Source organism: Oryzias latipes, chromosome 17 (assembly GCF_053564925.1).
Source record: "Oryzias latipes strain Hd-rR chromosome 17, Olatipes_Hd-rR_3.1".
Classification (NCBI taxonomy): Eukaryota; Metazoa; Chordata; class Actinopteri; order Beloniformes; family Adrianichthyidae; genus Oryzias; species Oryzias latipes.
The window spans coordinates 12,162,394-12,189,877 of record NC_136253.1 but is presented as its reverse complement, the minus strand read 5'-3'; the positions used below and the strand labels follow the sequence as shown (position 1 = coordinate 12,189,877).

Sequence of the window (27,484 nt, the reverse complement as noted above, 5' to 3'; positions counted from 1 at the left end):
CATGCAAACCAAACGCCAGTGATTTCAACCCTTTTCTTTTTCTTTTTCCCCTCATAAACTTCTTGTAGGCAATTAGAGGTTACATAGAAAGAGCAGCTTTCAGCTCTGATTCAAGTGAAGCTCCTCATGCTAGCGTCCAGCAGCAGCAGACAGCTGCAGTCAGATTATTGCTTTTTCAATTACACACTCATTCAGCTGTTTTCCATCTAGATAATTAGTCAAATCCACCAAACGGCAGCCATTAAGAAGAAATACTAAAGGCCACCAAGACACGCAATCAATCTATTTTAGGATTGCTCTGTTCTGCTCCCTTGGGTTAGATCCTGTTAGGCGGTGGGAGAACTGATGACAGGCAGTGCTGACTCGGTGCTTCTGTGTGCGCTGCACATGTGGGCTCCTCCTCTCAACGGCGTCTTCTGCTGCGTCTCAGGGGGTGGGAGGCTTCGGTTTTTGCCATGACTCATGTGCGCAGGGACTCTGTCACAAAGCACCTGCTGCACATTTCTGACCAGTAAGAATATTGTCACAAAACAGCGTGAACACTGACGTAGCAATGCAAAACATTTAGATAAATAAAAATTTAAAATATACTCAAAATATGTGCAAAATGAAAGAAACTTAAGTAAAAGGTAACTCTAACACTACCAAAAATTGCTTCAACATCGATTTGTATTTTATCCATGAATAATAAAGCTAAATAAAAGGCAAAACCTACAATAACTATTTACAGCCAATAAAAAGATAAAAACCGCATTGCTAACATTAACAACACACGATCAATATGTACTACTGAGAGACACAAGGTCAACAAAAAAGTTTAAACTGTACAGAATCTTCACTCCTGACAAAAACCTCAGTTCATGTCCAGAAACTCATGAGTTTGTTTGAAGTTCATGAACATCTGGTCTATTTTTCAAATTGTTCAAAATCAAATTTTTTTTGGAAAAGCGTCTGGGAGAAAGGATTTTTAATACAGCAAAATTTGGCTCAGAAAAAAATTGTTACCATTTTCAATTCTATTTATGTACATAAGTGTCGACCTAAGTGTTGAAAATTAACTTTTTGCAGGCATGTCCAAAGTCCGGCCCGTGGGCCGTTCAAATTTCTATCGGCCCACAGGTTCTTGTCATAAAATGAACAACATGCTGCCCCCAGCACTTTTCAAGAACTGTGTGTACAATTTCTTGGTTGAGATTAGCTAAATTTTGTTGTAAACGGTTGCAAACCTGTGGCAACAATCTGGTCATCAAATTAGAAATTCGCAGTAAACGTGTTCCATTAAAAAACATACTTTACTTTACTTGCCTTTAATGTTATTATAGGGAAGCAGGCAGAGTGGAATGCCTTTACATGTTTTCACCTGATTATATCTGGCCCTCGTTGCAAAATGTTTGGACACCCTTGCTGTGGAGTTTATTTAGATTGTTTATAAGAAATGAAAGGAAGATGAAAGAAAAGTCTCTAAAGTCCCGATCATCTTTTCATCTATTGTAAAAGCATTTCCCAGAAGTGTTTTCATTATGCCATTTAGGCAAAATCCAAAACAGCTGTTGTTTTCTAGGACATTGTTTCTGTAGAGTGGCAGTAGTTCTTTAGAAATTCACCTCTGTGCTGTGGGTGGGACCGTTGGCGTGGAACAACCCCCGGCACCCCTTCCCACCAACAGTAATTGAGAGCTCTCTGTTTACAGCCTCTTCCGCTAGCATACAGCTTCTCACAGCTCCAACCTACATTAGCGGTGAAACAAAAATGGTGGGCAATATTGCTATCACTAATTCTATTATTCTTTAGTACTGCGTGCCTCCCCTAGTGTATTTGTAATGCCTATTTTTAGCAGGCAAAAAAAGACTAAATGGGTCACAAACTGGCACCAATGGAATCAGAAAGTTGGCGAGAAATAAGCAAAGGAAGTAAACAGTAAAGCGCTCGAGTCATCTGCAGCTCCAGTCAGTGTGCGCAGTCTGGGGTGCAGGGTAGGTACAGGCAACTTGTGCCTCACCTGCCACCTTCTCGTGTTTTTAAACAGGAAATTCGTAAATTCTTCTCTATTTTTTAAACCAAAGAAAGTTGAAATCCCACAAAAAAGTAATCATAGAATTGATATATCTAAAAAGAAACTCTAAATATTAAATAAAAATATTAATTAATAAATAAATAGTATATTGATCTTATGTATGCATTTTTGAAGCTATATTTTGCCTCCCCATGACTGCATGTCACTGGGAGCTATACAGTTTAGCAGTTTAGAGCCAGATGCCAGTCCAGATGTTTACAGATCTATTTGTCTGCAAGTGGATACATCAGAATGGAGCAGAGCAGGGAGCTTGTGGCCCAGTCATGGTATTTTCTCTATCACAAATACAATCTTTTTCAAACTACATTTTCATCTGCTCCTGATTCACAACAATTTGAATTGTTTTTTGAATTTGAATTGTTTTAATATTAAATTATTAGTATTTTTTTTGCCCTCTTTCTTTTTTGTTGTAAATCTATGCCAGTTAAGTCACAATTAATACTCACTGTTGCCGTCTAGTGGATGAAGACAGATTGCAACTAAGTGAGATTATTTTACTTTCATTGTCAACCTCAATGATGGAAACCATAAATCTGTCAAAACAAAAGGTTCTTGACCAAAGACAGACATTCAGACAGCTTCATATCCTTACGCTTTGTTTACAAACTCTCTCTGGGTATTTTTTAAACAGATATTTTTATAATATTATTATATTATTTTATTATTTAACGAACGGTCCACCCACAGATGTTTACATCGCAGTTGCGCGCGTGACTGCATCAGAACTCCTCTCGCTGGCTGACATGCGTGCTCTCCTCCCTGAATACATCAAGGTGTAGGCCGTGCTCGCGCACACGGGCGCGCACGTAACGTCAGCGCTGGTGCTGGCCAGATCTTGCGCTGCTCCTCTTCCTCATTTTCCACAAACAGACCTGCTTCTCCTCCTCCTCCTCCTCCGCTCGCAGCAGCTCGGCTCTTCCTCCTCCACGCCGTCTCCACCCTCATTCTCCTCCGCGGGTGGATGGAGGCCGGCAGTCCCGGAGACACGCGCCATGCCCGGAATCCGCGGCTGGTGAGGCTCGCCGCTCCTATTTTCTTGGGTCCGTCAGTGGGTCTTTGTGTTTCTCTGCTTTGCGAATGCGCGCTCGTGCGCGTGTGCTGTGGAAGTAGGTAATTGTTGCGTTAATTGGCTGCGCGCGTCAGGTGTGCTCGTGCCTCTGATGCTCCTGTAATACTGTAGCACTTTTCCCCGCACTGCGCGTGCGTGCATGAGCGCGTGTTGGAGCAGGTTTTACGCACAGTTGTGTTTTTTTGTTGTTGTTGTTTTTTTTTTTTTTTTCTTCTGTATGACGGAACCGAACCGCCATCTGTGTCTCCCAGTCAGACTGCTGAGCGCGCACCGCATCCCCACATGACCCGCGGCTGAGCACGGACACCAGCGCCCGGATCATGGCATGCGGCCCCCCCCGGGCATCCAGCACTGACCATGGGGCTCCGGTCCAGGACCGTCGCTAGCGGCTCGGAGGAACAGAAGAAGAACCCCGGCGCTCCGCCCGGGGACCCGCTGGACCAGAGCATCGGCGGCGGCGCGGACAAGGATGGCACCCAGCTGCTGGTGGGGCCGGGCCGGGAGGACTGCAGGAGGGGGGGTCCGGGTATCGGCATCGGGCTGCTGGCCAGGACCCCCCTGAGCTACACCCGGCCCGTTAAGAGGAATAACATCCGCAAGAGGAAGATCCAGAACCTGATCTATGACGCGCTGGAGCGGCCGAGAGGGTGGGCGCTGCTGTACCACGCGTTCGTGTGAGTACCCAGCTGTTCTGAAAGTTTACACGCGCTTACATAAGACCAGTGTGGTCCTGAATCTGTGACTTGTGCTGACTCACGCTTTGGTTTGAAGAGCTGACTCAGCGCTTCTCAGGCTGTCAGTCACAGATGAAGAAAATCTGGACTCGAAGTAGATAGAAGGTGCATCCTGTAGATGTAACCTCAGCAAAGTGTGGAAAAATGAAAATCTGAGATAAAAAATGTTCCTAAAGGAGGAGAAATTACAGGTGAAGCTCCAGAGGAACAATCTAAACCTGGAGGAGAATCAGTTCAGATCAGTTTGGTGTAAAAAATAAAATGACAGCAGTTTTCTTTACATTTCCCATAAGTTTTAGGAAGTTGATGTTTACCCGCCTGATGCATTCTGAGCTGTTGTGGCGTTTTGTTGGATGTCTGAAAAAACTCCTGCTACAATCTGTGAAACCGGATTCTGGTCATACTGTTCAGCACCTTTTGGGCTCATGAACCTCTTTATTGTGGGCTGTTGAAGGCAGAAAGGGCTGCTTCCTTCTGATGTTTGGGAGGAAAGCAGCTCAGCCTGCGGTCAGCCTCACCAATCTTGGCTTGATGGGGTTTTTTGAACGAGATCCGAGTAGAATGACGGTCCACAAAGCCGCTGATCTCTTTTCAGGCTGAAACTTGTCGTCCTGCGTTGCTGGTTTTCTATTTTTTAGATGTGAAAACTCATCATCACAACAAGTTGAGTTTGTTTGTAGACACTGTCCCAAAGATGTTCTTTTGTTGTTGGCGATGTTCAAAAGCAGTTCTGAGTTTTCCTGGATTAAAATCCCAATTAAACAATTTTAGGCTTTTAATTGGGATTTTACTCATTTCCACATACTTCATCCTTTAGGTTGAAATGTAATGTAGATGAATCAACTGAGGAAAAAGTCTTCCCATTGTTTTCCTCTTTGATTTGCTGAATGTTCTGACATTTTAGTTGTTTTTTTACTTTTGATCCAAACGAGAATGTGATGAGTAATGGTGACGCCGTCTGATTCAGTTTGACCTCCTCTGTGTTTGAACTCCACGATGCTGAAATTCTCTGTAGCTGATGGTGGAAACCTCAGTTTGGCAGAATTGACTATCAGGCAGATTATTTAAGTCTGTAATTATCAGGAAACAGCCGAGTATAAATATAAATTTACCGTTGTGGCACTTTTAACAGTTTTCCTTCAGGGATCTCCAAAGACAGCAGACTTTAGTGTTGGAACCAACTGAACCAACTGTGTGCTTCAGTCAGGATTACTGATGATTGGATGTATTCTAGTACTTTGAACCAGTGGTCTCCAACCTGTTTCAGGCCACGGACCGGTTGGATGTCAGAGTATTTTCTGCCTGTATATGAATGTACTTTTTTAGTTTCCAGTTTCCCTTGAGGGTAAAGTTTTATCTTCATCCTCTGTAAGGCACCTGCAGCTGATTTCAACTATTTTTGCACTCTAGATTTCGCGTAGGAACCATTGAATGTGATCTAGATTTTGTTCAAGCAGCCACTTTCAATGAAAAGTCTATGTAAACACGTTTTTCAGGCTTCCATGTTTGAAACTCTTGCATTCACTCGTCGCTTCGCAAGTTTTTAAGTCCGTTTTCGGGCTCTGCATCCAAAGCCTTCAGCAACTGAGCGCGGGTTAAAGGTTAAACCAGTTGACCAATCCGGGACTCGGATTTTGGAGTAAGGTCTGAATAGCATCCTTTTTATTTCTCTGGAGGAGAAATGAAAAATTGCGGTTTGCGCCCGGCTGGAATTCTATCACATCAAGTCTTTCATGTATCAGAACAGAGCAGTGAAAGAAAAAGCCTGGAGCAAGACTCACCAGATTTACACTTTGACATTTTGCACCAAGCCTCTTTCAACTGTGAGTACATGCAAATATACAAAAGAAATCCATTTTTTCAGGAAACATTTGAATTATTCTAGTTAATGCTGACAGGAGATCTTTGTATTGTGACCTTTCATATAATAACAAAAGGCAGGTTTTTCTTGCTGATTCACTAAACATGTGGAGTTATCCTTGTTTTCAACATTTATTGTAAAAACTAAAAATCCAAAAATTTGCAGATAGGTTTTGCATTTTGCCATTGATTATGATAAAAGCGCAGATTCAGCACATTAGCAAAAACGGTCACTAGAAATCTTTTATTTTCTATATGTAATAAAAAACTGAAGTCCACTGTTGAAAAACTTTATTGGAAATGACCTCCTAATATTAGAGATCCGGCTCCTAAAGATTGTGTATTAATATTATTATGTTTGGGAAAAACTGTAGCAATAAATCCATATTTGGAGTAAAGCCTTCTGGTTTTTGTCTGTTAATTGCAGCTCTTTTATTTCGAAGTCAAAGGCTTTTCTCTGTTTCCTCATTAGCTTTTTTCTGCGAAAGTAAACTTTTCAAATTCATTTGTTGTTTGTTAACTTTGCTAGCTTGGTGGTTTCAGTTTAGTGGTCAGCCGCTTTCAGAAAGTGGTGGATGTATTTCCAACACCGGACCGAGTGACTTGACACGTAACAAGAATGAGTCGGGTGTGGTGGAGAATCCAGTAGTTTTCCAAAATAAAATGGCTTTTAAAATAAAATTATAAATAAAAGGCAAAAAATATAAAGCTTGTGTTTTTTTGTTTTTGTTCTTCTTTTTTACTCTGCTGCCCAGTATTAACTTCTCCACGGACGGTACCAACGCCGCCCAGGGGGGTTGGGGGGCCACTTCTCTAAACCTTTGAAGCCTGTAAAGTAACACCCTGAATAGCCTGTTTTTTTTTATTTTATTTTTTTAACGATGTGAAAACCCTTTATCGAGGAATAAACATCAAATTTTCATCTTTTTCTAAACTTAAATAGTAAACTTCTCCTGTTATATACTTTTTTTTAACTTCTTTTTTTCACTTACCATTGGTGTGAATGGGGCATTATCATGACATGATTGGCGGTGTGCGTACCGGATCGACTCGGGCCACCGGATGTTCTCGGGGTCCTTCAGGGTCCTTCCAATGAGTTATATCACTAGAGGAGACATCACATGGTTCCTCATGGGAGGAGAGCACCGCCATCTTGGTGAGGTCAAGTCACAACTGCAGTGCACATTCTTTAACTGTGGAATTATAAAAACATTCTGGGATGCGTTCTGCTTCTGGTATTCTTCCAAAATTGCAATGCCATTTTATTTACACTCAAAAAACGTTCTATTCGGTGTGGTATCATATAGACCAGAAAATACAGTTCTTAATATCCTGATATTGCAAGGAAAGTTTATATGCACAAAAATAAATTTTTGAAGACCAAACCACTTTTTATAACATTTCATAAAGAGCTCTGTTTTGACTTTCAATCACTTCATTATATGAAAAAGAATGGCTTGAAATTGCTTCGTTTTGTTCAGAAATACAAACTTCACGAGTGCCCCTAACTGGTATTAGACTATTTAGATTGGTTCTATGTTCCTTTATTTTATTTTACTTATGTTTTTATTTATTTGTGTGTTATGTTCATTGTTTATTTTTTCCCCCTCTATTCTTTATTTTCTATGTTAATGTGTTATGTTTGGCAATGGTGACTGATCTTCGAGGTAATATTGATTACATTGTTATTGTTCGTTATTTAATGTATGATACCGCAATTGTCAATAAAGTTTTAAAAAAAACTTAGCGACGTTAACTCATTGGTCGTGGCAACTTACAGCCAATCAAATAGTGTGACGTCATCATTGGTCGAAGGACCCCGAAGGACCCCGAGAACATCCGGTACCCACAGCGGGTTTCGCAACATATTTTTTAAGTAGTGGTGTCTGTTTACACAAAGAATATGTTTTTTTTTCTTGTTTTTGCACAGCCTGAAGTTATTTTCTATGCTCAGAGAGCAAAACCAATAAATAGCTTTATCATTTTTCCCATAAAGTAAACAAAAAAGGCTCTATGTGTTTATCACCCGACTCCTCCGGCTCTGATGAAATCACAAAAAAATTCCAACATGCTGGATGTCCTTCAAGTCAGCAGTTCTCTTCTGCAGCTGTTGGAACATCAGAGCAGCATCAAGCAAACATCCATCCTTCACTCTCAAACCTAAACGTACACAGCTGCCGCTTTAAACTGCAGCTCACTAGGGGTCTTGCTCAAAGGCCCTTCCGCAGGGGAGGAGTTTATGCCGTTCTGCAGCAGATGAACCTCATTGTCATGCGTGCACGAGAGTGAAGCATGAGGAAAGCGGCCCAAGGAGCGGCAGTGACCTAAGCTGTTGTTTGTTGTGTCAGAACATGCTGGCTCACGGCTCCACAGGTGAGCATCTGCAGGCAGGCGTCGTCACTCTCACAGCTCTGCTGCCACCTTCACCGATAACACCGATAATTGAACTAAAGCCGACACTTCCCAGCCTGCGGGGGGGTTTCATTATCATCCGGATGACTCTGACTCGTTTCGGCTCCTTTGTGGAGTTCGGTGAGATCCGATGCTTCCTGAGGAGAAGTCGCTGATGGAAGAATCTACTTTCAGTCAAGTGAGAAAAAGACGGCGCTGTTTCTTTCTGCTCCCCAGCAGCGAATGTTTCTACCCCACCAACCTCCCCTCTTGAGGTTATAGACTAGTTCACGTCTGCCATAAAGGTCTTTGGCAAAGGCTATAAGGCTTCAACTTATACTCACTGCTTCTCAGGAGATCTGATAAGGAGCCTTCATACCTCAAGTTGACATGGGGAAAAAGATCTTAATGCACATTTTACAGATTTAGAATGGGCTAGAATAAAAAATAAAATTATGTATGTAGGTAGGTAGGTAGGTAGGTAGGTACAATTTAATTAAAAAATAAAATACTAAACAGATTCTAAACAGAATATATTGGACACTATAGATTACATGTGTTGGAGCTGCCCCAATGTTCAGAGCTTCTGGATGGAAATCCCTTGGTACTTCACACAAATTGTTAAGCACAACACACCCATCTCTCAGGTGCTTTTTATTTTGAGAGAACCTTCCCTCAAATGATGCTTATGGGTCCAGACTAGGGCTGGGTATCACCAATAATTTCAAGATTTGGTTCAATTCACCAGAGCCTGGATTGACTTCCTTCATGACTCTTTTGATTCAATTTTGAATTTACAGGGTTTACACATTTGGACATATTCATATAGAAATGCAGTAATAATCTAGGTATGTGTTGAAGAAATTCATATTAATCTGATACAGTTCACTCACGTACTGTTAAATTTCTTAGTAAAAATAAAAGCCAGTGATATTTTTAACACCATACAGTGTTACATTATTTCTTAAAAGGAGTAAATGTGCAGCTCATTATGTTCTGCCTCTGCTGCCTCTACTGCTGTTATGCATGAGGTCACTGGAAAAGGAAAGGCGTAAATGATCGATCTAAACTTTTATGGATTGACTATTCATTTATTAAGCTTGGATCGATGCAGATTGATTAATCGAAGTGACCCATGCAGCCCTGGTCCAGACGGTGTTAATGTTGGGTCTTAAACTCATTGATTCATTGACTCATTGATTTGCATTGACAGCAGCTTTTGTAATGTAAATGTAAATGTCTATTAAGTTTTATAACTCTTAAGCTTCAGGTCTCAGATTCTTTTAGAAACGTGGTAAACAGCGCTCAATATCAAAGTAAATCAAAACTCAGATTGTGATTTCTAAACTTAAACAAATTCGTCACGGGTTTCATCCTGGTTCTGGTTCCTGTTTTTCTTCAGCATTTCTAAGTTAGGCTTTTCTGTTTGGTCATGATACTTCTGCTGTGTGGGATTTTCAGGTCACAGCATGAAAACTGCTGCTAGCATAACACTACTGAAGCACTGTATTACCCAAATTCTGGTTTCCATAACAACGCAGGGAAGAGAAATCAGATCTCAAGTGGAGACTGGGAGGCGGGCCGAGCCAGCACGCATGAAAGCAGAGGGAGAGAAAGATGTTTCAGCAGTTTTTATGGCAGATTGTCGGTGATCCTCCGTCTCTTCCTGCCATCAGCACAAGCATGACAGCACAGCCACTTCCCAGAATGCAACACAATCACGTCATCTTTGATCTCCAGAGATTTTCTCCTTTTTCTTAGAAAAAAAAATCAGATTTCATCCAAACAAAAAGCAGATGAACATTTATTTGAAGAAACAACATTGACTTTATTAATGTAAACACATATAAAGTAAGATATAACAGATTTGCTCTACTAAAAACCTGCTGGAGTGAAAAATAAGATTTGTATTAAATGAAAACAAAGATTTTCAAATAAGAAAACTCAATATTTTTGTCCTAATTAAACACCTTTACACTCTTAAATTACCCTTTTACTTACCAACTGACTCCATTTCAGTTCCTAAAACACGTTTTCAAACATCATCCAAAGAGACACTGAGGAAAACTTTGTGCGTCAGGAACCGCTCTGAACACCTCAGTATGTAGCCTGATGTTCTCTGCTTCTCAGGGGAGACCACCTCTCTGATTTGAGCAGTTATGTAACTGAATGGTTGAGAGTTACTTCCAGTACTTCCAGAAACGTCAGCATATGAAACCTAAGCTGCTCAAATCAGAAAGGAAGCCATATTTAAACGTGGGATCCTATGAAGCCAGAGTCACTCAAACTTACCCATTTTAAAGTGAGAAGGTTCGGTTTTTAGACTGGTCCAAATGGGATGTTCTTGTTGGATATTATGGGCGTCTGGTCCTGTGTGCCAAATAAGGGGTAGACCACAGTGTAGACAGCTGCTTGTTTCTGCATGAATGCTGAAAGGTCTTTAAAGGTTTCAGAGCAACAACTGCTTCCAGGAAGGCCGTGCGTGTTTCAGCAGGACAATGCCGAACCTCAGCCTTCAGCTTTACATCGTGATAAGGGCTCTGAACCTCTAAAGGGGCAGGCTGGTGCCCCGTTATAGAGCACTCTGAACCCGTAGAGAAAAAATGTTGGAGCACATTTTTATCCATGTGCATGCTGTGAGCAACAGGTTGTAGTGAACCCTTAAACAACACTTAAGGTAGGGTGAAGTTGGTGGGATGCAGGCGTGTCGTACGGATTTTTCAACCCCCCCAAATCCTGTGGACTGTGCAAGGATCCAGTTGGTGATATTCGTGTGATAAGTGTGCGCTCCATGTGTGTAGCCTTAGACAGAGGGTTAACCCTGACCCATCCTGTGTGTTCACCCATCCTATAGGCAATTGTGTATCACGTGCACACATGCGTGGGGCATTGACGTGGTGTCAGTAAGGAGCTAGGTTTCAAAAACCTTTACGATACATTTACCACACACACAGCAATGGTACGCTCCAAGTTCTGTAGAGTCCTTAAGTGAACTTTTCTCTCTTTAATATTGCACATGCTGTTCTCTGTGACCCTCCACGGGCCCGGACAACCTGAAAACACACGACACCTGTATGGCTCCACCCCTGTTCGGGTGCATGCAACTAAGGCTTTAAAAGCTGTGGTTTCTACCTCCACCTTCTGTGAACCCCGCTGTTGCTGGATCTTGCTGTTCTGGGATCCAGGCTCACCAATCTCATTTTTTTTTCTTTTTACTTTCTGTTTTGAAATAAGTTATTAATAACTTGTCTTTTTCGTTGACCTTTGCAGAGTGTAAAACCTGTTTTTGTTTCTTTTTCCCTGTAGTTTTGAATGCGCTTCAGTAAATTAGCTTCAGTTTAAAGAGAAATGCATGGCTGGTTAGACAGTGTAGATGTTGACAGATGTCCTTCCTTTCTCAGCTTCTAGTCCTTTGATCCAAACCATAAAGAAGCATCTGTGCTTTTCAATGATGGATGTTGTTTTTCTACGTGTAAACGCTGGATGTGGGAGCTTACGTTAAGAAAAATCACAGCCGCCGAGCTTCAGTAGGAAATTATCTTTGGCTGACAGACAGGAAGTCACTTTGAAGCTTTGCTGGATTGATTTCTGTCATGGCTGCCTGAGCAGACTCTGGCTGCGTTTTCAGAAATGATGGGATGCAGACGGATACAAAGCGTATTGATCGCGAGTTCCTGCATGATCTTTGCAGAAACATCGGTGAACGTTCTCCATCACTTTTCTGCAGCTTCTCATGTTACAGGAAGAACAAATCTACCCAAAGTTCATTAGCACCCCATCAATACCCTTCACAACATATATTAGACCCTCATTTCAGTGCATTTATTGCTTCCATTAAAAAATATGTATTGATCCGTTTGTTTGAGTCTGAAAGGTTATGCTGATGTTATTCCTCAATAAACAAAAACCTGTTGCACTTTAAAGAAAGTTCTCAGGTTTCCTTCTTGGAAATCAGCGGCAAAGCTCTCCGTTTTGGACCGATTGGAGAGTTTTCATTGCAATCTCATAATTTCTTTGTAAGGTTAAGGTAGATCTCAACAGGTTTTTAGTTCATCCATCTATCTTTCAAACTTGCTTTAATCACTTTTGGGTCATGGGGTTGCTGGAGCCTATCCCAGCTAATTGAGGTACTCCCTGGACGAGTTGCCAGTCTGTCACAGGAGCGCATTAACTACTCTGACCTAATCAAATGAGATTTCTTTCCAGCTTCTGACTCATTCATAGGAATGTGATGCAGTTTTATCACAACAGCCTGTTTATATGTACCAGTGGAGCAATCACTTTCAGGCTCCCTAATGGACTCTGTGGTTGTGGTCATTTAGCGTAATGACATTCATTTGCCTCAAACGTTGTACTGCTGGGAGAGGAGTTCAGTTTCTGCAGAGCGGAGATGAAACGTCCGGGTCTGTCCCGGACTCGCTATGCAGTCACGTGTCAAAGCCAAGAAGTGAGAGAAATCACATTTCTGTAGACGTATTGAGATTCAAGTTGGCATGTTTTCATGGAAGAGTGGCTGTAAAAGCTCAGGACAGTTAATGTTCTGCTCTTCATCTCTGCTGATCCATTGGAACCAAATCTCAGGGATGAAAAGGAATAGAAATTTTTAATGTCCAATTAAGATGTTTTCTTTGGAAACCGCTGTTCTACAAAAAACTGGGGGAAAAAATAATTTATGGTGGCTGTCAGTGACGTCTTAGGTTGGTCGGTGCTTCATCTCTAAGGTTTGACAACTATTCTGTCTGGGCAGATTGCCAAACACTCCATAAGAAACCTGTTGGTGAATTTTAATAAAACTGTCGACTTGATATAGCCATATTTATTCTTCATAACCCTTTTGTTTATATGTAAATGACCTTTTTATTATGATTGCTTTAAGATGAGTTTAATCTGAAACAAGTGTTTCAATAAATTCTATTCATCAGTTTTTAAACTTGTAGAATTATATATTTTAAAACTTTAAAACGAGCGATGTCGCTGGCTACACCCACACTTAACAAAAAATAATTTCATTTATATTCATGCGCTTTTTCTCCCATTTGTCATGAGATGAACTAAAATGTCTGAAACATTTTCTACAAACACCAATGTGCCCAAAGATGCTAAAAACTAAATGTTTTGTTTTCATTGAGCATGCTATATCCATCCATCTTCCTCCGCTTATCCGGGACCGGGTCGCGGGGACAGCGGTCTAAGCAAAGATGCCCTGACTTCCCTCACCCCGGCCACTTCCTCCAGCCCTTTGGGGGGGCCCCGAGGCGTTCCCAGGCCAGCAGAGAGACGTAGTGTCTCCAGTGTGTCCTGGGTCTTTCCCGGGGTCTCCACCTAGTGGGACACGCCCAGAACACCTCCTCCATCTACCCATAATATTATAATTTCACATACACATTTCTGAGACCCCTGTTTCATAATCATAATCCAAATTTCTTTTATTAACCCATTGTATAAAACTTGTTTTTTGCCCTGTGGTTTGCCATCACTCCACTAGGGGCAGTGGAAGGGCTGCCTCCAATGTCAAAAGCACGTTTGGCAGGAAAAAATTCAGCTAATTTTTAAAATTTATGGAGATAACTTATCTATTGTTATTCATTTGTGCTATGTTGAAAAATTTTAAAATTGGTTCACAATTAATTTTTAAAATTCAGTTACATCATCTTTAAAAATGTGTGCATCAAATTTGAGACAGTGGGTAAATAAGGGGCTTTTTTTCTTGAACACTCATGTTAATATTTTTACATCTTAACTAACATTGTTAACATTTTCATCCGCCGTATATTAGTTTAAAGTATCTATATTGTTAAAAAAAAATGATATTGCAGGGGATTTAACCAAAGGGTAAAAAGAAACTCCATCTTAATTCCAGAAAAAAAAAAAAATTCTGTCATTTTCTGATGTACTGTGCTTGACATTCATGGTTAAGACCATTTAATGTTGACTTGTTGCTAAGCAAATGCTACTGGATACTTCTCTCTAATACGTCTACGACATTTCCCAAATGTGTTTATTATGGATGTAGATGCAGAATAATTCTTAATGAGTGCTTTATACTGCTGTTAGCCACAGTCCAAGATAAAACCACAAATGCTTTGGCCAACTAGCTGCTCATGTCTTTGTTTCAGAAAGTGATGAGCAGAAGAGGTTTCTGGGAGTTCCTGGTCTGCTGGGGCTTCTGTTTTTTTTTTTTTTTTTTCTGTCCTGATGAAAAGCGGGGAAACGAGCAGCTGTCTGAAAGCACTTCCACTGTAGGAAGAATGACGTTCATAAATATGGATCAGAAGGTCACAGATGACACAAATGAAGGTATTTCCCTGCTGAAGACCCTAAAGAGCGAGTCCAAGTTTGTGCTTCACACCAGGAAGATGCATTATGGGCCGTGACATGGCCTCCCTGTCTCCATTATGAGCTCAGAGCTTATCAGAGCTGTAATGGAGGTCTCTGTAGGAATGGGCAGGCGCTCATTCATTACCAGTATTCTCCTGTAATGGATGTCTAATTAGGGAAGAGGAAGCTCATGATGGCTCTGACTGATCAGGTGAAGGATGGGGCTAGAATGTGAGGGTCCACGTTTGTTCCTCCAGTCAGCATCCTCCTCCTGCATGGCTCTTTTAGAACTCAAACCGAGTTGCTCCTGCTCGCCGTCTCTATTCTTTTCATGAACATTTCTGTTCTTCTGAGTGGGTTTTCACTCGTCCTCCTCTTGTAGCCGGAGGCTCAGACTTCCCCTGGGGTTGGTCGCCTGGGGCTGCAGCAGCAATGAACGATGCCTTTAGGTTCAATTTTCCTTCAGTCTCTGCGGCAAAACCTCAATTTTCAGGTGCGAGCCTTGAATATTTGATTAATTGATTTATTAATGTTTGGATCTTGGTCCCAAGCCCGGTTGGATTGAGAGGGTTGCGTCAAACATGCGTAAAACATTGCCAAGTTTACCATGCGACTCATCCTCGAGGGAGGGTTGTTTCGCTGTGGCGACCCCTGATGGGAGAAGCCGAAAGTGAAAGAAGAAAGAAGATTAATGTTTGTACCTTCTAGATACAGTATGAAAAATCTATTTAACGCTCAGTTAAACTTTGATTTATCATTGGGTGGTTTTCAAAAAAGCAGGGCAGCTTGTTAAACGAAGGTTTTGCATCCATTTTATTCGAAAAAAAAATATTTGTTTTTAATGTTTTCTTACAAATACTCATTTCACTCACTGTAATATAGCTGCAATATTGCTCGCCATTTTCTTGCACCAGTAACGTTAGGTTGTGGGTCTCACGGGCTGTAAGCCAGCTGGAGAGCATGTGAACAGAGAGCTTTCAGCAACGGCGAGTGGAAGTGGGGCGGTGTTGCTTCGCTGCAACGGTCCCGCCAACGACTCAGACGTAAATTTCAATGACTTTCCGCCGCTCTGCAGAAACTATGTCCTAGAAAACAACACTTTGCGGTCTGTTGATATACTTTTTAAATGTAAACTTTTGTATTAAATTTCACATTTTTGTAATAAATGACAAAACACTGTTTTTAAATAAACTTTTCTTTATGACTTAAACTTTATTAATTTTAAAGACCAAATTACATATCATCCAAACAAACAAAACAAAAAAGAAAAAAAGAAAAGAAATTCCAAAAAAAACAAACTAGCAAAACCTAAAGGAGAAATAGATGCCATATCTGACAATTATCCCTTATACTTACATAAATGGATACAACATTACAAATACAGAGAGTTGAGGTCATTTCTGGTTTCTACAGCTGGACATGTTATTGACCTGTGTGTTTAAAATAGTGAGACCATTTATGGTTGAAGTCATCCCTTATCTATATAATGACCTCTCATGTGCTGGCTGACCCAGAGAGGTCTGCCAGTGGGTAAGTGATGGAGTCAATGGGCCCTAGAGGTTCCGACTCCCCGGGCTGCCGGGCCTGGTGCGCCCACGTTTGGTGCTCTGGGCCTGGGGGTTGGGGGTCTCTGGGGTGGGGGGTGCTGGGGATGAGTTGTGCTTGTGTTGCTTAGATGCTGACACCCCGGCCAACAGGAGGACAGGGCGGACGGCGCCTTCTGGGTTCTCTTTTCTTAAGCTCTGTCATTTCTCTTTTACTTGTGCTTGTTTTTGTGTGTTTTATTTTGAGGGGCTTATTTATTATTTTACTACATGTGTGGGGTTTGTTTTTATTGTATTCTTGTTTTTTTTTTTTTTATGGAAAGCACCTTGAGCTGTCTGTTTGACATGAAAGGTGCTTTATAAATAAAATTAATTTGAATTTGAATATAGAGCCCAAAAGATCATTGGCTGCCATCTCCAACCCCTGGAGGAACTGTACAGTTCCCGCTGCCTAAAAAAGGCTCAAAACATTCTGCTGGATCCATCACACCCCGGACATTCCCAGTTTGAACTGCTGCCTTCAGGCAGAAAATACAGAACAATTAAAACAAGGACAAACAGATTAAAAAACAGCTTCTATCCGAGAGCCATTGTGGCCTTAAACGCTGCTAGATAAAGTTAATTTATTAGGGAAGCGTGCAATAACCGGAGAAGGTGTAACTTCCTTTTTATATTTTGTTGTATATTTTTTTTTTAACATATCTTTCTTATATTGTCTTATTTCGCAGTTTTTAGTTTTTTTATTCTTACTTGACTTTTTATTCCACCGGAAAAATTGCACTGTAATTTCGTTGTACATGTGCAATGACAAATAAAGATATTTCTATTTCTTCTTTAAATAAGCTTTTGAAATAAACTTCTGATTTTGCAGTTTCTAGTAAATGCTTCAACATTTAAAACCTAATTTTTAAAAGAAAATTTCACATCTAAGCTCAAATATACATTTTTTGTGTGTGTCACTGTTAGCCGAAGGTTTTCAGTGGCGTACGAGTGCAGATTGCGTTCACAAAGTTGAAGCCAGGACAGCCTTGAGAGCAGATTCCTCCTGTTTATTCTCCGTCGCAGGGATTTACTGCGGCAGCACCGCTGCACTTTAGCACTCGCGTAACGATAATTTCTCAGCGCCTGTGTCTCAGAAGACACAGCCGTGGTTTACGGCCGCAGCAATGGATGCTGGGAAACCGTAATCAGTGGCTTCAGAGTATCAAAGATGTAGCATCACTCAGTTTTATAGTTGTGGTTTGATTCCTGCAGTGGATTTGAAGGTGCTGGGTGATCAGAGGGGTGACGACCTGCGATCACCCACTCAGCCTCAGCTACCGATCGCTGCCGCCCTTTCCTACGATATAACTAAACCACATGGTGAGAAGCATTGGATGGAGGCCAAAGCAGCGTCTCTGCAGTCATGCTCTGCTTACCAATGTATTTTATGTTTTTGCATTAATTTGTATAAATTTTGGTCATTTTGTATCTTAAAAATTAAGTTTTTATTTATTCAACAGTTAATGTTTGTTTTTTCTTTAATTCATGTTTTCCTTCAATTGTGCTTCAGTGTCTAAATATGATTTTCAGTTGTTTTCGTTTTCTTTTCACTGTTGCAGCTCAAACTATGTGAACACTAACTCCAAATTTTCTTATCACTTGTGGGGGGCAAATTTTTGTTTTCATCTAAAAACTCCATGATTTATATAAAAAATGGTGGCGTTGTTGTTTGATTGTCCAATCATGAGCTCTTGAACAGCCTTTTGGCTTTTTTTCCCACTGACAGGTGTGTTTTTCCTGAAAATGTCCTCCTTTTTAGAAAAAGAGAGATTTCCTGGCATTATCTTGAGTCAAAAATGGCAGCATCCTCTTTTTTCCCACATTCCAACTGTCTTCCTCATGGTCTCTTACAGTTCGAAGTTTTACACAGATTACATTTAGCAGAGTTAAAATAGTCAGAAATGTTGCACTCTGTCAGTTCTGGCTGTAAACAACCGGCTTCATTAGCACACGTGATCTGGGATTGTCCTTGTGTAGTGACACATTGGACTAAACTTTAGCAAAACTTTTTCCCTCAAACCGGATCTATTTGCTGCTTTGTTCGGAGCGAGGCGGGTCTCTGTGGAGCTATCATTCACCCAAAGTACTGTATTATGTTTTGCGATGCTTTTGGCACGACGATTAATTCTGTTGAATTGGAGACAATAAAAAAGCCGCCAACCCTTTCAGTGTCACTACGGGGCACGACGACACATTTGAAACTGGAAAAAAGGAAGTTCAAACCAAGAGGAAAACTAGACCAATTCTATTTGACCTGGCAGTAGGGCAATTACAGTTGCATAGAAAACATATGTTTGCTTGTTACTCTAGCATTAATCCTTTCAAATTTGATCCTGTCAGGTTTGGTTATATTGACAGTGTTTAAGTCCTAATGTTTAGTTGCCCAATCTGATATTTCAAGTCTATTTCCCCCTAGATATAAATAAATACACACCATTTTTTTTTTTTTTTTTTTAAGAAGTTAAAAACTTTTATGCTCTCGCGGGCCACATAAAATGACATGGCGGGCCACATTTGGCCCCCGGGCCTTAAGTTTGACACGTGATGTAAAGGAACAGAGCTGTGAAAGAAAAAGCTTTGAGCTGAATTCACCAGATTTCCACCGCTTCGACATTTCACACCAGACTGTAAGGACAAGCGTTAGTGTCGGGTAGTGACAGTCCAGTTTGAACACCAGATGCTAAACGCGTGTTCCTAAACATGCGTCACATACCAAGGTTCAGTACTTGTTCCTAAGTGTTGTATGCAGTCTGCCTCCATGCACGAACATCCACCTGCTTTTCCTGCACAGATGATATAAAACTTTAAAGTTACCCAGAACTTGGCTGATCTTTTTACTGTATAATCAATCTAGCTTTACTTCTAAATCCATAACACTAAAGTGGTGATAAATCAGAGACTTGGGATGAACGACCTGCTGGCCTAAACATTCTGTTTTTCCTGGTACTTCAGTGAAGAGGTGATGTTCAGCAGCTGCGCTCATCTAGACTCACTTTTGCCAATCAAAGCTGAACGTTCTCTTCATAATGTTTAGACTGATCTTTGTCTGGACGATTCTCTTTTCTGCCAAATCCCGACCCGGCGGGTTTCCGCTACAGCCGCCTCTTCATCAGTCTGATTCCTGAACTACGGATGGGGATCGATGAGTGCAGGTGGAGCAGTCAGACCCCGAGGAGGATGTTCTTACTTGGAGGAGAAAGAAGATCTGCTGTTGGTAAAGGGAACCCCCCTCCCTCCCTGCTTTCCCACAATCCCCTTCTCTCCTCAGCTCCTGAACACCAAACCACAGCCCGGTTTGATCCTGTACATACGAGTGTGTGTGTGCTAAATGCACAGCAGAGGGGGGGGGGATCATTACCGTATGGAATTTCACCCCTACCTGAATCTGCAGCATCAGCGATTTTCACACTCGTCCACTTCCTGTAACACAGCGGTTAAAACGTCAAACTTCACGGGTTCTCGGCGCACAGAGGCCATTAATCTCTGAATTAAAGCAACGTTCATTGTAAGGTTTTCATAATTCATAAATGTTCAGGAAAAAATGGTATGAAATCAATCCAGTGAGCCTCAACAAAACTATACTCTTGCATTTGACTTCCTGTTGTGAACCGTTTCTTTTTGGTTATTAGTAATGGTTTTTTAACCAAATTGTTTATTTGTTTTAGCCGTTTGTAAGTGTTTTCTTAGTAAAGTTTAAGGAGCAATGTGTGTTTGAAAAGTCTCTTAAAAATCCTTTTACTTGAATAACAGGTTGCATAAACAAAGTTATTCAGCTACTTTACAGTGAATGAACTAAATGAGGATTAACTGTGTTAATTGATACTTTATGTATCGCGCAATGGGGAAATTCTTCTCCGCATTTTGACCTATCCCCTTGGGGGGGGTGTGTGTGCTGCAGACTAGCTGCGCTCTGGGGGCGACAGCTGGCCGGGAAGAGCGGGGTTCGATCCGCCAAGACTCACTCCGATCATCTTCTGAGCTATTTTATAGCATATTCAGTGGTCTTTTACCATTTTTTTGGAGTTTAAGTTGTATTTTTTTCTTGCATAGTTTGGCCTCAGCAGAATGTTTCCATATGCTGTGCTGATATACAAGATTCCCCGTTTTATGAAGCTAAATAAGCGTCAATGTTTTCCGGTAGTGAAGCGTGCATAAATTCAGTCTGTTGTTGTTGTCTAATTTATTATTATGATTTGCCTTTCAAGATGAAATGTCCTTTATTGTTCCCGTATTTTGTCAAAAAAAGATAAATCCCACCTTATACTTAAGTACAACTTAAATTGATGCACTTTTTGGTGCTCCGACTTCTACTTCTTAGCAACGTATGGTCCAAAATATACAGTGATTATGACTGTGCTGTCTTTTTTGGCTAAAAAAAAATCAAAAAAACCTGTTGTTTTCTTGGACATAGTTTCTGCAGAGCGACAGGAGATCATCAGAATTTTGCCTCCAAGTTGAGGGTGGACCCGTTGGTGCGGAGCAACCCCGCCCCACTTCCCCTCTCCGTTGCTGAGAACGCTCTCCTGCTAACTTACGGTCCCTCACAAGGTCAACCAAACATTACTGGTGCAACAAAAATGGCGAGCAATAGTGGAGCTTTCTAGTCTCTCAGTTCTGGGCCAGATGCCATTTTGGACGAGGAAAACGAGGACGTACATGGATCTATTTGTCTGCACCTGGACACATTGGAATGGAATGAAGCGGAGCAGGGAGCTTGTGGCTCGCCCAGCATATTTTCTATGTCACATACGCAGTGATTCCAATGGCATTTTTTCATCTGCTCCTTATTCACAATGATTTGAGTAAAGAATTACTCAGAAATGCAATTTTAAATGGAAGTTTCTTTATACATGTTAGTAAAATGCGAGAAAATGTTAAAAACACCAAAAATATGATTTCCATCTGCATAGGATTTCAAATAAAATGGACTTTATCAAAACTACCATCAGACAGAAATACGTTCAGACATTTCGATGTCCACCTGATATTTTTCTGAGACGCTGTTGTTTTCAGGCGCCGGTGGTCGGAAAAATATCTCCCGATTTCTGTTCTTTCCTCCTAATGGGTTCCTGATCTGATGGCTGGAGGAGCAGCAGGCTTTTTGTTGGCAATAAATTAAGAATCTTTCCTCCTAAAGCTGCTGTTTTTGTCTGGAGCCTCTGATTAACATCCTGATTAACCCCCCTATCTCTCTGTGATAAGTCGAAGGCCGGCAGATCTGCAGCGCAGAGTCCATTAAAGCGCCAGACCTGTGGAGAAAGTCTCTCTGTGACTCCAGACTTCATTAGATCATGTTTGCAGAAAGAAACCACCTAAAGCGCCATTAAGGGAAGCAATCGGTTTGTTCTAAAAACTCTTTCACATTTGAAAATCTAACTGGCGTTGGAGGAGGCGGTGGAGTCTACAGAACAGAGAATGCAGCCGCATGAGAAGCCATGGAAACTCACCAGCCTCACTTTTATGACGGGTGGCAGACATCAGAGGAGCATAATGTCATCTCCTCCTAGCTTTGGGCTCCTTGCGGAGGCGCCACTCTCACAAAAAAAAAGCCTTTAACTCAAAGTCAAGAAGCCAAAGGAGCAAACTGATGGTGATGGGGGAAAAAAACTCCTCCTGCACTAAGATGACAACTTTCTTTTGGTTTTTGCACTTTGACTTTACTGCTTTTATGACAGAATTATTGGTACTGACAGAGTCACGCTGTACCCTTTTGAACAAAAATGTGCTTCACATGTAGAAATGCTTCATTTCTAACGGAGTCAAAAAGATCAGGAAAACCAGAATCATTTTTCCCAATAAAAGTTCCTGCAGCTCCAGCATTCGTTTTTGGCTCTTCATAAACAACATACAAAGCTGCTGAAATAAGAGATGTTTCTACATTTTGTGACTTGATGAGACACAGAAACACCTGATCAAACTAGTTAGAAAAAAAGAAAATCAGGACAACACTCAGGCATGGTGGTGGAGGTGTGATGGTGTGGCGCTGGAACCATGATTTCTGTACTCCATCAATAAAACCCTGAAGAATGACCTCCATGGGATTCCTGTTTCTCTTTGCTCTTCTAATAGTTTTTTTCTTCTGTTTTTTTGTAATTTCTGTCATTTTGTCTTGACATTATGTGTTTTTTTTATTTTTGTAAATCTAAAGGGCATGAATGTTTAATAACATTTAGGGGGCAGAGATTTTTCACACCAAATCCATCTGTACAATCATTTTAGGCGGTAATTGCAGATTGTTGGGCTTTCTAACTGTGGTTTCGGTCTCCTCACACTGATGTAATGAGCTGAGGCGGCTCTGCTCATCCTCCGCTGCTCTCCATCGTTTAAGCGAAGCTCTGAATGACATCGACGCTTTGCAGGATCATAAACGTCCACGTTTCTGATTCTCGGCTGCATGTCATCCTTCACAAACTTCTAAGCTCTGCACCTCTGAGCTGCTAAGCGTTTTCTTTTGTTCTAATGGAGCTTTTCATGCCGCTCACAGCAAACCTGCAGTTAATTAGTGTGTGCAGCTGCTTCCTCTGAATCAAGAGTGTTGGAGTGTTAGTGGAATCATTATCCGGAGGTGCTCTGATGTTTTCACTGACAAAAACGGAACCAAACTTGTGGATTTCTGTGTCCTAACAGAACAGTTTGTTTTGGAAATATTGAAATACTCTGCGTCTGTTGTATGAAAATGTGATTGTGCTGCACAGTCTTTCAGAAATGATGAAAGAAAAATATATAGGTTTTTTTTTTCCGGACATTTTTTCTTCTTGGAGCTTTTGTTTAGTTTTATTTCGTAAGAGAAAGTCTGAAGTCGAGTCCAGGTTTTTCAAATGAACATTTATAAAAATAAATGTCCTTTTATGATTGAGGTCAGGTGGGTTGATCAAACATAATGATGTTCTGGATTTCTCCTGTTATGGATCTTTATTTTTTTTTTTAGACCCATGTTGGGTATCTCAGCACAGACTCTGCTAACCTTAACGTCTAAATCAAATTCTTAACCGGAAATGAAAGTCTGATAATCTTGTTTGTCCCACAAAGGGAGTCTGGTCCCAAAAGCGAGTGTACTCGCATGTTCACGTCTTTGAATTCACTGGCTTCCTCCGAGCTGTTGTGCACTTCACTGCCTTCTTCTCTCCGGATCCTTTTTGTAGGAGTGGCCGCCTGTGGTTTGACCCAGGCGCCATTAAACCGGCTCCACCAAAGCTCTGAAAGCGGTTGATGAGGCTGATTGGAGCGTTTGTGTTTCCTCAGCTTTCTGCTTTGCTACACTGAGACGTCCACGGAAAAAACAAAAAAATACAAATCCTCCTCCATGAACTGCAGCAGTGTCTTTTCTGTGTTTCTGTGAAGCAAAATGATCGTCAGGATAAAGAACAAACATGGGGGGGGGCATAGAAATAAAAATGTAGGCTTCATATCAATGGACAGTTAGTGTTCCAAGGTTAAAAAACCGTTACTGTCTATGGAATAATTTTTTTTTGTGACATTCTGAATGCATTTCCACATAAAGGATCAAAGATACAATAAAGTCCATCATCTTCAGAAACCACGGGGTTGCTTGAGCTAACCCAGCTCCTAACGGGGGGAACATTCCAAAGAGGTTGCCGGTCTGTCACAATGACACACAACCACTCACATTCACAGCTAGGGTCAATTCAGAGTCACAGATTAACCTATGAAGCATGTTTTTGGACCCACACATGCATAGGGAGAACATGCAAACTCCACACAAAAAGGACCTAACTGGGATTTCAACAAGGAACCAGGGCCTTTTGCTGTGTGTTAGCCACTGCACCACCGTGCAGCCATCATACAGTAAAAAAGAGTTTAATATGGAGGAAAAACCGAGATGACTAAAAGATAGAAGGTGGTGGATGACAGCAGAGTGAAATGCAACCTGAGGAAGTAACAGATGTTATTTCAAGAGTGGGAATGAAGTTAGTGGTTTGGTGATGTTGATTGTGTGTGTGTGTTGTGTTCTAGATGGGTGTTGGATGCTCTGGTGTACAATGGGAAGGAATGGTTAGTTTATTTGTCTTATTTCTGAGGCTCCTTCAGAGAAGGGGAATTGAAGGCCACCTGGGTGCTGATGGTGGTGGGAGCTTGCCTTGGTTTTTTTTTCCGGTCCTGGGGAGGCAGCGAGAGCTGGCGTTGGTGTCCAATTGTCCTTTCGGCTGACCCGATCATCTCCAGATCCATTTTTTCTGCTGCTTTTGTCAGCAAAGCACTCTGAGGGCGAGAACGCCAGTAGATGGAGGCAGCAGCTTCTCCTCCAGTCCTTCTGAAGACTCTCAGGAAGTGAAGTCTCTGCCGGGCTTTCATAACCACAGCGTTTGTGTTGGCTGTCTATGTTTAGATCCTCAGGGATGTGGAGCTTCCTCTACACAAGTACCGGTGCCAACGTGGGACTGTCGTGACCATGACCACCTCCTTGGTCTTCTCAATGTTTTAGCAGTGTCCCCCTCACTAAGGGGTTGAGGATGTCAAAGGCTGAGCTAAAGTTGAATAAAAAGCCTGCTTGTGAGGGTTAGAGTGGTTGTTTCTTTTGTCTGACTAAAGTTAACCTTGAGTGTAACAGTGAAGTGACAAATTATTTTTCATTTCCATACATCCAATACAAACGCATCCATGTAACGTCCATTCAAAGATATCATATAGTTTGAATTGTGGTTCGATCTGTAAATCGTGGAATCATTGAAGCAAGCTTGATTAGAAAAAGGGCGGGGTCACACTGCACCCACTTTTTTGAGCTACGAATCCTTTTCAATTTTCTTCGCTTTAGCTTAAAACTTTTGGAAAAAAATAAAAAAAAGACTGTGGTTCTTCAGCTATTGGCGGAAATGGATATTCTTATACCTGCAGCCTGTATTACTGCTGTTGGATGCTGCTGTTATATTTGTTATTTATTTCTTTGTCATTTTATAAACATTCTATAAGGACATTAGCGTCTAATATAAAGGAGAAGTTCAAACTTGAAATCCAGGTGTAAAAAAAATTAAAGATTTAAAAAAAGTTCATGTTACAATAGTAATGTTGCACAGCAACCATTCAAGTTATTTATGCCTAAAGGTGATTAATGTGTGAACTGATTGAAGCATTAAAAATCCTTCTGGACTGATGAGAAGTTATATTTCTGAACCTCAGTGATACTCTTGAGTGATGCTGAAGTGGTGTCAAGGAAATAATGTTCCACCTCTGGAAGAACATGGCCGTTTGGGACAAAGTTCACTGAGTTCACGATCTGCAGAGGATGGTTTTTTCTGACGTTTCTATAAACAATCTGAAATGAGTGTTTCTTCACGCGTGTAAGTGATGATGGAGGCGTGTCCTCATTCATTCAGAAGAACTAGGGGGCTTAGAAATCTCTCGTATTCACAGCATCTTCCTTAACAGATAAAAATACAATGTTAGCAAGACGTTGAATCTTCAGTGAAAACTGGTGATTCTCACCTCTTTAGCTGCTCTGCTGACTTCCCATCTTCTCATGCTTTAAAAAAAAAAAAGTCTGCGTCGCTCGGATTTGTTGAATTTGACGGAAGAGCTCCATTAAGCTGAACCTCGCTGCAGATGGCTGAGCACTTAGCCACACTGTGAAGCGGGCTCTCATCATTTATTCATGCTTTATTTTGCACCAGGAACCTTTTCTTCCACCGCCTCCCTCGACCTCGCCCTGACCCCGCCCCTTTCCTAGCACCTTAATGAGGCATCACTTTTAAATCCTTGGATTCCGAGACTCCTCTCTCTGCATGAGGTGTCTCACTTTCTCCAGCGACTTAGCAGCAACGATGAAGAAATGAGGTGTTCATGTTTACAGACAGCTCTGTTGTTTTCCTGTGAGGCTTTGGGTACAGGATGACCATTTGAATTTACACTCTTTAAACTCAAACCTTCTCATGTTCCCAAAAGTTAAATCCTATTAAAGACCTGCTCAAAGGAAAATTGTGTTTTTGGTGTTTTTAACATATTCTTGTATCATTTTTCTGTTGATGGAGGTCATATATTAAGAAAATGAAGATAAAGATTGCCTTTCTGAGCATTTCTTTATTTGAATCGTTGTGAATCGAAAAAAATTTTTTTTGTAAAAGTTTGTAGTTGTTACATACAAACTACAATCGGCAGGTATCAAGCTCCCTGCTCCACTTCATTCTGATGCATCCACTTTTAGACAACTAGATCCGTGTACGACTTTGTTTTTCTTGTCCGAGCTGACATCTGGGTCATAACTGAACTGCTGGATAGCTCTCATATTGCTCTGCATTTTTGCTGCTCTGCTAATGTTAGGTTAGTGGGTGTTAGGGGCTGTAAGCTGGCGGGAGAGAGTGTAAGCAAAGGGATCATGGGAAATGAGGGCCGACTTGGTCCACGCCAACAGCCACAACTCCAAAAGGAATCATCCAATGAATTACTGCAGTTTCTGCAGAAGATGTGTTCCAGAGAACAACAAAAGTCTTTGTTTATTGACTAAAAACATCATAATCAGAATAAAAGACCACAGGAACACTTTGAAAATGGATTTAAAAAAAGGATCAGAGTTGGACTTTAATAAGTATGAAAATCTAAAAATAAGTATTATAGAATGAAAATAAAAATCTGATCATGATCAAACATGTAGATTTGACTAAACACATTCTGTACTGTAGACATGGCACTGACGACATTAACAAGGTGAGCAGCCAATCAGGACACAGGACACAATACGCTGTTAATCGAAAAAGAAAATGTACAAAACTGCAATGTACAAAACTTTCACAGGTCTGTGAAAGCTGAACTGTGCTATAACGAGGAACCACTGTTGTTAAATTAGACTCTTGAACCTAGGAGCCAATGGGAAGTTTCTTCTTTTGCCAGCAGCCTCCAGTGGTCTTTTGAGGGACTGCAACATTTGGTTCGTACTGGTTTGTGTCATATAGGAACATCAATCCATCAAATAAAACACAGTTTATGGCTTAGTAGATGACACCTGAACAGGCTTTGACAGAACTCCTCAGGGTTGGTTTCAATCCAATGCTTTATAGCCAAAGAGCCACGATAGAAAATGTTCAAGAATCCATTTGTTTTTAGGTTTTACTGTCGGAATATAAATCAATCCTCATAACCCGTGACATTTTGTTGAATGTAAACATGTATTTAAAGGGACTGATAACCTTCAGTATTTGCTGATAATTTCATAAAAGGTCATCTTTAATTCTGAAATTGACAGACTCCATGTGAATTCCTGCAATTAAGCAAAACAACAGTTTCAATTTATTATCGACCAACTCCTAATTTCAATTATTTTTGGCATGTCGATATTGCGCATCACTACAGATCATCTGTGCACTCCATGGCGGGGGGCTCAAGTGTGCATGAACTTATCAACTAATCAACTAGAAGGACTTTATTTATTTATTCATTTATATATTTTCACCAGCAGTCTGAAGCTTCTTAATAGGCTTATTGAGCCAATAAAATCACAAATATC

General features: G+C 41.0%; 1 protein-coding gene across 2 annotated transcripts in view; it reads left to right on the top strand.

Annotated features, from left to right (window-relative positions):
* Positions 1–2,759: 2,759 nt before the first annotated feature.
* Positions 2,760–27,484, top strand: part of kcnq3 (potassium voltage-gated channel, KQT-like subfamily, member 3) — a 124,489-nt gene continuing 99,764 nt past the window's right edge. For both annotated transcript variants that reach the window (XR_013650533.1, XM_020711392.3), the window contains exons 1-2: positions 2,760–3,086; positions 3,395–3,817. Coding sequence is in view for 1 of the 2 variants with exons in the window: in XM_020711392.3 (XP_020567051.2) it covers positions 3,501–3,817 (317 nt within the window). In the remaining variant the exon portion in view is untranslated. The remainder of the gene's footprint in view (positions 3,087–3,394; positions 3,818–27,484) is intronic.